This window comes from Littorina saxatilis, linkage group LG8 (assembly GCF_037325665.1).
Source record: "Littorina saxatilis isolate snail1 linkage group LG8, US_GU_Lsax_2.0, whole genome shotgun sequence".
In the NCBI taxonomy this organism is placed as follows: Eukaryota; Metazoa; Mollusca; class Gastropoda; order Littorinimorpha; family Littorinidae; genus Littorina; species Littorina saxatilis.
In genome coordinates, this window is record NC_090252.1 from 56259389 (window position 1) to 56272029 (window position 12641).

A 12641-nucleotide genomic window follows, 5' to 3' on the forward strand; every position below is an offset into this window, starting at 1 on the left:
CTGTGGAGAGGGAGATCAGACTCCAGAACATGTTCTCCAAGCATGTCCCCTCCTCGACCAACTGCGGATCCAGACATGGCCTGACCCAACAGATCTGAGGACCAAAATGTGGGGAGCACTGGAGGACCTGGAAAGAACGTCCATGTTCGTGGCATCCTCCGGATTCCGAGCCTGACACAACCGTCGTACGAAGAAGAAGAAGAAGAAGAAGAAGAATTTGTTCTTCTCACTGACATGCAAATATTCTTCAGTTTTAGCTGTCCTGATTTTTTGGGTCAATTTTAACGAAGGGAATGTCGCTTTTGTAAATTCAATTTCAGGGGTTTGTCACAGGTCTCCGGTCAGTTTAACATAGACATTGCCTCATGTAAAAATCAAGGCGTTTATCGCATAGGGTAGGACAACGAATGGCTTTTCTAACACTAATTGGTTTTAACATGAATAGCCTTTTCACAACGATCTACACCCAAACGCACCTACCTAGTTTCTTTTGACGAATAGTATAAATGTGTTAAATGTGTAGAGATTCACGTGATGATATACACGGGAAGGAGGCATCTTTAAGCAAGCTTAACTCACAACAACAACAACATCACTGGGACTCGTAAGATAATCCAGCTGCTTTACGACTGGCTTCAGCAATGTTGATCCAGCCTTTGCGTTCTGATCTAAAGTACATTGTAATCCCCCCCCCCCCCAAAAAAAAAAAAAAAAAAAATTGAAAGAAAATTGAAAAAAAGTACGCATTTTAACTATGCTTCCTTCTCCGAAAACAGAGTACGGCTGCCTGTATAGCGGTATGACTGTGATTGAAAACGACCGAACGTTCAATTAACCTAGCTACCAATCTTGTTTTGTGGGTTTGGTTTTCAATGTACTGCGGCCATATTGTTCTTATAACTTGCTGTTCAACTAGCGGTCATTCTTATTCCGACGAGCAAGGCTCTGAGTATTACTCTGTATTTCACCTAAAAATTGCGAGAAAACATCGTCAACGTTTAAAAGTGAAATGAAAATGGGTACATGTTGTTTTTACCAACCTGTATTGAATATAACAAAGCACATGGGGTCTCCCGCTGGACTGGTCCTAAGCACAAGTGTCAGATTCATCGACTACTACTTCATACACCATTTTCACAACCATTTACGTCAAAGACATACGAAACTAGTGAGGGTAACTAAGTGCACGTGACCTGACACGTTTATCCGGAATTTGAACGCAAAAACTTGGATTTTACTTCAAAAATTCTTAAGGGTAAGTGTGTCGCGACTTGATCATGTGTATTCATTATTTCTGCTCTTGTAGTGTTTGCCATCTGCCTCTGTTTGTTTGTTTGTGTGTGTGTGTGTGTGTGTGTGTGTGTGTGTGTGTGTGTGTGTGTGTGTGTGTGTGTGTGTGCGTGTGAGTGTGTGTGTGTTCGTGTGTGTGTGTGTGTGTATGTTTGTGTGTGTGAGTTAGTGTGTGTGTGTGTATGTGTGTGTGTGTGTGTTGTCTTACGGGGTCGACAACCCTCTCACCTAATCCCTAGAGATATGAAACTGTACACTTCGATTTTCTTCAACGGAAAATGTCATTAAAAGAGTTGTACGAATTCATTATAACTATGTACAATGCTGCTTTAACCTCCACTTCCTATAAGGTGAGTGTCGCCTCTGTTCGAAACTTTCGCTTACATGTACATCAGTGTTTTCAACAATATATTTTCAACAGAGCGAGCATGAACACAATATCCCTTCCATACTGTGTTTCGGAATGTCCAAGGATTCGATTTTATTTCGGTATTATTTTAACAGGCTTCAAAAAGCAAAAAAGGGTCCTTGTAAGTATTTGTTTTGTAAAACCACCATTTTGTACACACATGCAATAAAAGCATTCGCTGCCTCTTTGGTTACTAACACGTGAACGTATAACACAACTTGACATAAACAATACGAACGAGTTTGGAAGAGAAAAACATCTGCTATTGCAATCAATGTACACGGAACACTAGCTGCAGGCAAACATGAAATAACATCAATATGCAACAACTTTTCAACAACATTTACATCAAAGTCTTTGACAAAATACTAAAAAGGATGAATAAACAGGAACTGTCTACATTGTTTTCAATCTTTTCCTTTCAGCTTGATGTATTCTAAAAACTGATGGTCTTCACTAAAATACTGCCTTGTGAAGCTAATATTCCAGTCCTTGATGTAAGCATGTGAACATTCTGAGATAACAATCAAAACTGATTAATACAAACAACTTCTTAACGTCTTTTAATGGAGTTCACACACTCCAATACAGAACTGCACCATTCTTAAGTACAACAATCTTATAAAATCGTTATTATTTTTCCGTTTTTTGTTTTTTTTAATAGCAGCAATCTGTTTTAGCTATTCTAATAAACTGATTGGTATATCTTACCAGAGATCTTCCTACAATAATGAATCCGCCATTGAGAAATAAAACAAAAAATTTCAACAAATGATATCCTTTCTCTTTTCCTTCAGTTTTTTTTCATCTGTTTCACGAGTAGCCTTTTCTGCTTCACAAAAAGTACAGCAGCGTAAATTTAAAGTGCTGTGAACAAATATCGAGTGCGAAAGTATTAACAGTGCAAGTTAAGAATAAATACTAATACAATTGAAAGTATAATTAGTGATATTGCAAGGTTTGATTATTTCTCTGTACCTTTTGCGCGTGACGTATTTACAGTAACAAATACACATCTATATATCCAACTGACTGTTCTGTTCACACAAACATTTTCAGTCAGTGGGTTCTTCTTCTCCTTCTCATGGGAGCGATAACGTTCACCGCCATAGATCTATTCAGGATTTTACACAGAGTAAGAGCATTTTTGATAATTCCAAATATCAATTAACAGCCTGGTTGTTTCACGCATAGAGTAAGAATAATGTGCTTGAATTAATTCTGAAAGGGATACCTATGTCACTTTTCTAAAAATCATTAAGCGAAAAAAAAATCCAATTTTTTTTCTTCAAATTCCCAATCTGGACAAAAGGCAGCTACGCTATTGGATTTGTATATTTACGTACAAGTCAAAGGATAAGTATTCTTATTCCGTGTAAAAGCCTGCACATATCTGTGTCTGTGATCACGACTGTACACGCGCGTACCTGTCACTATTTGACAACAATGTTTGACCTCATCGCAACAAGATATGTGACCCTACACCACGGAATGAGTCGCATGTCACCTTTGCATGATTTTCATATTTTTACATTTTCCTAAAGAGTTTTTAATGATCTATCTAGTGGTGAAAATCGTTTTAGAAAAGAGCGAAAACTGTTTGAGTTATAAGCCTGTGACTAAGGTGACTCTCACACTGTTACCAGACACCCCCCGGACTAATATTAAGCCTAGCGCAGAACCGCGTGAGGTGACATGCGACTCATTCCGTGGTGGAGGGTCACATTATGGCAATCACTTTTGCGACCTTTTCACTCTTTCAGAGACCTCCTCACTTTATTAAAGCTGGCCGATACAACTATGCATAAACACCAGAAATTGCACACAAAATCGCTAATAACAAGACTAATCGTAATCGTCAGGACTATCGTGACAACGTTGCTATGGTGAGTAATTATCTTCTAAGGCCAGCACCGTCGGAAAATAACATAAGGCCAATTTTCACAAACGTGCTAATTATTATAATGAGATACGACAAAATTCCAGGTATGGATGATGTTAATGGTGATTAACAATATGGCGTTTGTGTGGCCGGAACGATGAAGATGACCTATTTGGTCAACCTACTTCACAATCAGTAAAAACAAATATCATCATGTGTCGTCAACCCTAACTGCAACTGCAATGATTGATAAGCATATCTGCAGACCGAATGGGGTAGAGTTAAGCTACATATTGTCTGGAATGTCAATCACTGCTCACTCAATCATTGTATTTCATCTCAGCGCCACTTGCCTTTATTCCTCAAGTTAATCTCGTTAAATTTGTACCAATTTGACAATAGTGACTTTAAGTGTTTAGTATCCAACAATCTTTCAGGCTAACGAACATGGGATTTGTTTTTTTAAGAACGAACAGCAATATAAAGAAAGCATCATCAAGAATAAAACTAAACGAGAGCGAATAACACTTTGAGTACAACATTTCAAAGAAAATGTAATTCGAAACATTTTAGAAAATGCCAAGAATAATAAGAGCAAAGACAAATTATGACCTGTCAGATAAACATTGTCCACGTATGTTTAAACTTCCGATATTGACCAAGTGTTCATCAAAGTCAACAGACTTTCATTACCTGCCTAAATCCATTCTTTTCAATCATTTTTCATTTTGATGAGTAGAGGTGGAGTGAGATATTTGGGAATCCCAGCTTTCTTCGTAACTGAATTATAATCCGGCCTGCGCATAAAGGACTGGAAAGATGTGATACAATATTAGACACACTAACACATAGGGCCTGGCACCATGGATATGGAGTGTTAAATACATATGCAAATTACATAAACGGCCTGGTACCATGGATACGAAACTCTGGACAAGGAATACTGGACAACCTGTTACGATATCATTTTTCTCGAAAGATAATTGTTCTCACCGGCTTCTTGATTTCACATAAACTCGAACCTGACTATCCCCTCAAAGCGGTGCACTTATTTGGAGGAGAAAATCATGCCGGTCTCTTGCATGTGAAGGACATTCGTGGTGAAATTTGATAGGTTTTACCCCAAAATATTATTACTTCGAAAACATGCACCAACTGGTTACGTCCCTTGAATGACGGAAGGGGAGGATTTTGCGATGAAGATAATTTCTAAGGTATACTACTTTTTTCTGAACGAATTAATCCCCATGAGTTTAAATTACAAAAGGTAAATCATCAGTACTTAGGAAGGGAGGGGGGATAGTCAGTGTGAAGTCTTTGCGAGATCAACAAGGCCAGAGAGAGAAAAAAGATATCGCACATAATTAACACATTATTCTTTCTCTTATATCTTGAATTACCTTTTCCCTTCTTTGACGAAGAGAGTTTTAGGACATGTATATAAAAACAAATCACTCTGTAGTCGTTTCGATTTATCGTCGAACTCTCCAGATGGCGATGTTTGATGAACTTCTGTCCAAATTTTCTCCTTATCAAATGTAAACAATTTTAAGAATCAAAACACAAATCACACATGCGTCATTTGAATATACCATCGGACGCTTCAAATGGCAAGCTCTGGTGAACTTCATTCCATATTTTATCCTACTTCTTAAAATGAGAAGAGCTTACAGAAACAGAAACACAAATCATAAAGTAGTCGATTTGGTATACTATCCACACTCCAAATGGTGAGTTTTGAGGAACTTGTATCCATACTTTGGTGTTAGGAATCAGGGATACAGAGTTCGTGTGCACGAGAAAGTGCTCAGTTCGGAAGGACCTGGGTACATGTACTAGGTTCGGATTGGTTGAAATCTCAAACAAATCCCAGTGGGGCACATTCTCTTGCACACCTCCCCTGAGACAGCCGTATTAAATCCTTTTCTATTTGATTCGCACATGTCTGACCAACATTGCGCTGCAACTTGGTTTCCAATGGTTATTGTCTCAGACAAACAAATCTTGCTGCAGGTTAGAGTCATGGTTATAACGTAGTGAAACAAAAATAATTGTAAATTCACAGTCTGTTGGTTGGTTGTTGAATTTTAACGCCCAGCTTCGGCCTATGCGGGACCGATGCAACTTTGTTCCTTTCACAGTCCGACGTATTTCTTCACACAAGCGTGCACAGTTAGTAAACTTTGAGCACATGGTGTAGTCCACACAATCATTAGGATTCACTACTGACTAGTCTATGTCCTTTAGTTTTCAGAGAAACTGGTGTGGTGTACTGAACAAGGGATGCTCAGTGAGAGTTCGGCTCACGTGTTCCACAAAGATCCTGATGTGTTATACTCTGCTGGGTCGATTTGTGTACAAAAAAAATCACAGGAGATTCAGATCCTCCAAATTGAATTAAAAGGAGCTCATGGACTCTTTCGCCTTGAGTCGCCTGTTGGTGAGATATGTGCGCGTTATAAATATTCGTATTATTATTATCAATCGCTTGGCCGATCATGCTGCATACACAAAATGCTGCACACAAAATATATCTAAAGTTCTAACTTTGAAAAGCTGACTGCAATCGTGTTCAATGCTTATGCAGAGGATGACAGCGAGTGCTCTGCTGAACCAAGCACGCAGGACTGGAAATGATGAACGTATCCACTCAGCTGTGAATGGAATGAGGAACTCCAGAGGGCCAGGCTTTGTAGACGTCTGATGTGTGATCTGACAAAAATTGTGTTGCAGCTTGGTTTCATTTGGTGTGCGATCTGCCCGAACAGAAATGATTTACACCGACAGGAATGCACATAATTTGGTCGACATGCAGAATGCGATATTTAAGTGGGCTTGGTTTTCTGGATAGAAAGTGAGACCTGCATGAACTGATGAAATGTAATCTATCCCAAGTTTACGATGCAGAATTATGACTAGGAACTAGATGGAGCTTATGGAAACAGAAATAATCAACATTGCAATAAATCCCGAGTGATTATGTGTCCTGAGTATCCTATATATTGGACCCATAGTTCTTTAAGTGATGGATACATGAAACTATGCAAATATTGCAATGAGCCCGGCATAATACTTGAAGAATATCAGTAAGCCCACGAACATGGATATGAAGTAAGATCTGAATGTTAACAATACAAAAGCAATCTTGTTTGCTTTTTGTATGTGATGCATCCCGATAGCCCTGGAATTGGCAGAGAATTATCAGGCTGATGGAGACAAAATGATGCATCCCGATAGCCCTGGGATTGGCAGAGAATTATCAGGCTGATGGAGACAAAAGGATGCAAACATTGTGAAGAGACCGGCATTACAAATCAACAATACTGGTTGGCTTGCTACACTGGAAAGTGAGATCTGCTTAAAGGCTTGCACAAAGGTACGCACTGATGCACTGTTATATAACGGGCTCGCATGTTTGGATCCAATCGATGTTTGTATGGCGCAAATATTGCAACGAGCCTGTCAAAATACTTGAAAAATATCCATGGGTCTACTACCATGGGTTTGCAGTGAGGTAAAGCACAGGGCCCGGTATCCTGAATAATGATGTGACGTCTAGATCTTGCGTTGCTCCTTTCGCCAGTGACGCTCAGAGCTCTGTAACCTGGATAATCATGAAAGTTCTAGACCTTGCGCTGCTCTGTGATCCTGGATAACAATGAGAGGTCTAGATCTTCCATTGCTCCGTGCCTCAGTGAAGTACAGATCCCGGAAACCTGGATAAGGATGTAAGGTTCAGATCTTGCTCTGTTCTGTGCTCCAGTGATACACAAGGCCCGGTATCATAGTTAAGGATGTGACGTCTAGATTTTGTAATGCTCCGTTTGCCAGTGACACACAGGGCCCGGTAACCTGGATAACAATAAGAGGTACAGATCGTGCACTGCTCCTTTTGCAAGTGACGCACAAGGCCCTGTAACCTGGATAATCATGTGAGGTCTAGATCTTGCGCTGCTCCGTGCGCCAGTGACGCATGTAGAGGACGACAATAATGACGACGAGCACGATGATGATGACAGCTGCCAGGAGACCCCCCACGATAGCCCACACAGAACCGGTGGAGATTCCTGTAACATACAGTGACACACAATACCAAATAATAGTACACCTTGACATACAGTGACAGACAATGACAACAAGTGACACACAGTTCAGTTCATTCACTGTTTTTATTATTTCGTCTATAGACTTTTAAGCGGATAGATTAGTGAATATTCCGCCTCGTATACTTGGACTAACCTTCCAAAATATGAACAGCTATTTTGTCATACTCATTTAACATTGCAGTCTACTCTGTTTTATTAGACACAAAGCTGGTACAGGGTGACCCCCCCAAAAAAGAGTACCCAAACAAAACGTCATAAATTGAACAAAAATAAAGCAATCTTCATAAAATTTATTTACACACACATGTAGCCTCTGCATGATTTGCACAGAAAATTATAGCGTTCTAGCTTGTCTTTCAGGAAAGTTATGCTCATTCTACAGAACATGCTCCAAATGGCCTCCGCGCCACTGCAGGCAAACTTGAACTCGTCGCGCAAAGTTATCAATCACCCGCACACACTTCTGTTCCGAGATTCCGCAAATGGTTGTTGTGATGGCTCTCTTGACTTCTGTGATTGTCTGTGGGTTGTTCCTGTAGACGTTGTCTTTCAGGAACCCCCAAAGATAGAAATCTGGGGGATTTAAATCCGGGGGAGGCCATTTGGAGCATGTTCTGTAGAATGAGCATAATTTTCCTGAAAGACAAGCTAGAACGCTAACATTTTCTGTTGAAATCATGCAGAGGCTACTTGTGTGTGTAAATAAATGTTATGAAGATTGCTTTACTTTTGTTCAATTTATGACGTTTTGTTTGGGTACTCTTTTTTTATGGGTCACCCTGTACTTCGCAACTCCCCTTCCCTGTGGTACAGGGACATTCTATGGTTTCAATAACTGCCCCCAGGAACCATTCATGGCTTGTTTTAAAAAGCTCGTTACTCTGTTGCTGCTAGCTTTCCACTGGAAGCGACCCGAAATTCCCATGGACAGGACAATAAAGTATTGAAAATGAAAATATTATTCCAATCTTTTTTTTATATATTTATTATGAATATATTTATTTATAGATGTATATTATCTATTTATTTATAAATATATTTATTTATTTTTATCACACACACATACACACACAAAAATTGAAAATGTAAATGAAAAAAAAAAAATTCAAATGCGTTCTCTTCATACCTGCGTCATCAATGCTGAAGTGCGCCTCAAAGCCGCCAGTGTTCCAGCGATCGTCAGCAGTGAAGATGACCAGCAGATGGCGCCCTGTGCTGGCATACTGCGGGGCCTCGTTGGCACACCACCGGCCCAGCGAACCCTCCAGGCTCTTCTCCTTGCCTGCGGGGATGCAAATCGTTGGGGTCAGTATCAAAAAGGTGACAACTATGGTTGGACTAGTTATATTAAGGTACATAACTGTAGTAAAGTCAAGATGAGGCAAAGACTGAAGGAGATGAGATGAAAGATTGGAGAGGAAACAATGACTAAAGAAGAGAATGTGAACTATTGATTTCAGGACCAAAAAAAATGATTCCAACAAAAAATAAACACACACACACACACACACACACACACACACACACACACACACACACACACACACACACACACACACACACACACACACACACACACACACACACACACACACACACACACACACACACACACACACACACAATGCAGAGCACGTGAAATGATCAGATATAAAGAGACAAACAGTCAGACAGACAAACAGACAGAATGACATTAAGCAAAGTTGAGGAAAAGACATACGAGTGAATAGCCAAGCAGCGTCATTTAGAGAAAGACAAGGAGAGTAACCGGAATGTCTGGAAAATCAACCAAAGCTTAATAGCACTGACCATCATAAACGCGGACAATGTCCGAGCAGTCTCCCTCCATCTCGGACTTGATGACCTTCAGCACCACCGTTTCTCCTTCCGGGGCCGTCAGCACCCACTCACAGTGCGTGTTACTGTTGCGATAAAAATAACAACCAATCAAAAAGACTGTTACTCCTTCCGGGGCCGTCAGCACCCACTCACAGTGCGTGTTACTGTTGCGATAAAAATAACAACCAATCAAAAAGACTGTTACTCCTTCCGGGGCCGTCAGCCCCCACTCACAGTGCGTGTTACTGTTGAGATAAAAATAACGACCAATCACATAGGCTGTTTCACTTGGTTGTGAGCAAATTATAGTATGTGTTACAGTTGTGATAACAAGAATAACCAATCTAAATAGAACAACCAATCACAAAGGCTGTTTCTCGGAATTCCACTTGGCTGTGAGCAATTCTCCCCCCCCCCTCCCCCGCACCCCGTCACATCTGTTCTTAACTTTATAGCTAAATCATATCAGTTGATTTCATAACTAGATATATCAAATCATTCATACATATCATATATCTTCTGCTTCTTTCTTTGATCTTTGCGTCTTTTCACATGTCGCGTACGACAGTCTCACATAGGTATCTGTGTCTTTCGAAGACTGATTGTCAAACTGACATGAAATCCATTATAACTGATGACAACGTCGGCAAAGAAACAAGTTGGTGTTCTAGCCAGAAGGGCGCAGTGGCGTAGTGGATAAGACATCGGTTTCCTAACCGAAAGGTCGTGAGTTCAAATCCCGGCCGCGGCCGCCTGGTGGGTTGAGGGTGGAGATTATTCCGATCTCCCAGGTCAACTTATGTGCAGACCTGCAGCTAGTGCCTTATCCCCCTTCGTGTGTACAGGCAAGCACACGACCAAGTGCGTACAGAACAGATCCTGTTATCCATGTCAGAGTTCGGTGGGTGATAGAAACACGAAAATACCCAGCATGCTTCCCCCGAAATCGGCGTATGCTGCCCGAATGGCGGGCTAAAAACGGCCATACACGTACAAATCCACTCGTGCAAAAACATGAGTGAACGTGGGAGTTTCAGCCAATGAACGAAGAAGAAGAAGAAGAGGTGATCTAGCCGTGACTTACATGGGGTAGTAGAAGGGATAGTTGGGGGAGGTCAGTCGCTGCCAGGTACTGTTGACCGTCAGCTCTGTCCGTCTCTCGCACCGGCCGCTTGCTGTTAACAATCACGACCAAAACATGATTATCAATCCTTGAATAATCACAATGACAAATTAGGACTGGGTGGCCGAGTGGTAACGCACTTGCGCTCGGAAGCGAGAGGTTGCGTGTTCAGGCCTGGGTCAGGCCGCAATTTTCTCCCCCCTTTCCTAACCTAGGTGGTGGGTTCAAGTGCTTGTCTTTCGGATGAGACGAAAAACCGAGGTCCCTTCGTGTACACTACATTGGGGTGTGCACGTTAAAGATCCCACGATTGACAAAAGGGTCTTTCCTGGCAAAATTGTATAGGCATAGATAAAAATGTCCACCAAATACCCGTGTGACTTGGAATAAAGTGTAAAAAAATTCCATCTCACACGGCATTAAGTCTCAGGGCTTGGAAACATGAATACACGCATGCAGGAAAAACAAAATGGGTAGCGCCGTATACTGTATGGCAGCTCGCTTTCCCCAGGGAGAAAGCAGCCCGAATTTCTGTGAGGTTACCCTCATGGACTATATAAAATCTTATCCTTTATCCTTATCCTCCTAGGCATCTACAGAAATGTGTCCAATGGTTGTTCATGTTTAATTACACAATAACAACAGGAAGCATACTCATTTCTCTAATAAGTGCAACAAACAGGTCTATTTTCAATCAACAGAGTGTACTGTGCATACAAAATATTCAGCATAAGATCGTAACATCAGGGTCACTCAAACCATCCACCATTCTTCACATGTCATTCTTCACCTTGCGCGGCATACATAACTGAAATGCATTACGTAATGGGTGGTTTCAGTCACAGAACTTTTACATACATTTTGTCATAGTGACTAAATCTGACCTTAAGAAAATTGCGATAACCGCTAGAGGCCAGTCTACGTATCTACGTTTACAAATGGTCTGTAATAAGCGATAGTTAATATGTAATTGTATTCACGCACCTGGCACAGAATAGTACTCCAGAGTGAAGCCGTCATACTGGTTGTCATGGTAATCGGACTTGACCTCCACCAGAAGGTGACGACCGCTAGAGGTCACTGTCGCACGGCGTGAATTCGCCCCGCACCAACGCTTCAGTTCCTTGGCCGAGGACGTCTCACCTAAATGTACAACACAGCAAACAAGGGGTTACAGGGGCGGACGAGGGGGGGGGGGCACAGGGGGCACGTGCCCCCCCCCCCCCCCCCCCCCCCCCGAAAAAAAAGAAGATTTTTCTATGCTGATTCTATGACCATTTCTAAGTTCAAATGGCACCAGATGGCACCATTTTGCTTCTTTGGTCAAAATATTTTTCAGGGGGGGCATGCCCCCGGACCCCCCTAGCAAATTCGGGCGCTTCGCGCCCATCACATTCACTTTCGATTCAAAGTGCCCCCCCCTTGCAAAGCAACTGATCCGCCCCTGGGTTATGAACAAGACGAGAGAAAAGGGGGTAAATAGTGGTGGCTGGGGTAAGATGACGTCTCTCCTGTATGTGTAACACAATAGACAATGGATTGTGAACAAGACGAGAGAAAAGGGGGTAAATAGTGGTGGCTGGGGTAAGATGACGTCTCTCCTGTATGTGTAACACAATAGACAATGGATTGTGAACAAGACGAGAGAAAAGGGGGTAAATAGTGGTGGCTGGGGTAAGATGACGTCTCTCCTGTATGTGTAACACAATAGACAATGGATTGTGAACAAGACGAGAGAAAAGGGGGTAAATAGTGGTGCCTGGGGTAAGATGACGTCTCTCCTGTATGTGTAACACAATAGAGAATGGATTGTGAACAAGACGAGAGAAAAGGTGGTAAATAGTGGTGGCTGGGGTAAGATGACGTCTCTCCTGTATGTGTAACACAATAGACAATGGATTGTGAACAAGACGAGAGAAAAGGGGGTAAATAGTGGTGGCTGGGATCATTGTATTTACATCTGCAGTAGAGTCCAACTCTAACTCCTGCTGT

At 41.5% G+C, this 12641-nt stretch overlaps 1 protein-coding gene across 1 annotated transcript; it reads right to left on the bottom strand.

Annotated features, from left to right (window-relative positions):
• Positions 1-2300: 2300 nt before the first annotated feature.
• LOC138974750 (CUB domain-containing protein 2-like) lies at positions 2301-10152 on the bottom strand. Its single transcript, XM_070347476.1, has 4 exons — positions 10142-10152; positions 9497-9609; positions 8814-8969; positions 2301-7648 (listed from the first exon to the last, which is right to left on the bottom strand). Exons 1-4 carry the CDS (start codon positions 10150-10152, stop codon positions 7521-7523), a joined length of 408 nt encoding a protein of 135 aa, XP_070203577.1. The 3' UTR covers positions 2301-7520.
• Between the last annotated feature and the right edge of the window lie 2489 nt (positions 10153-12641).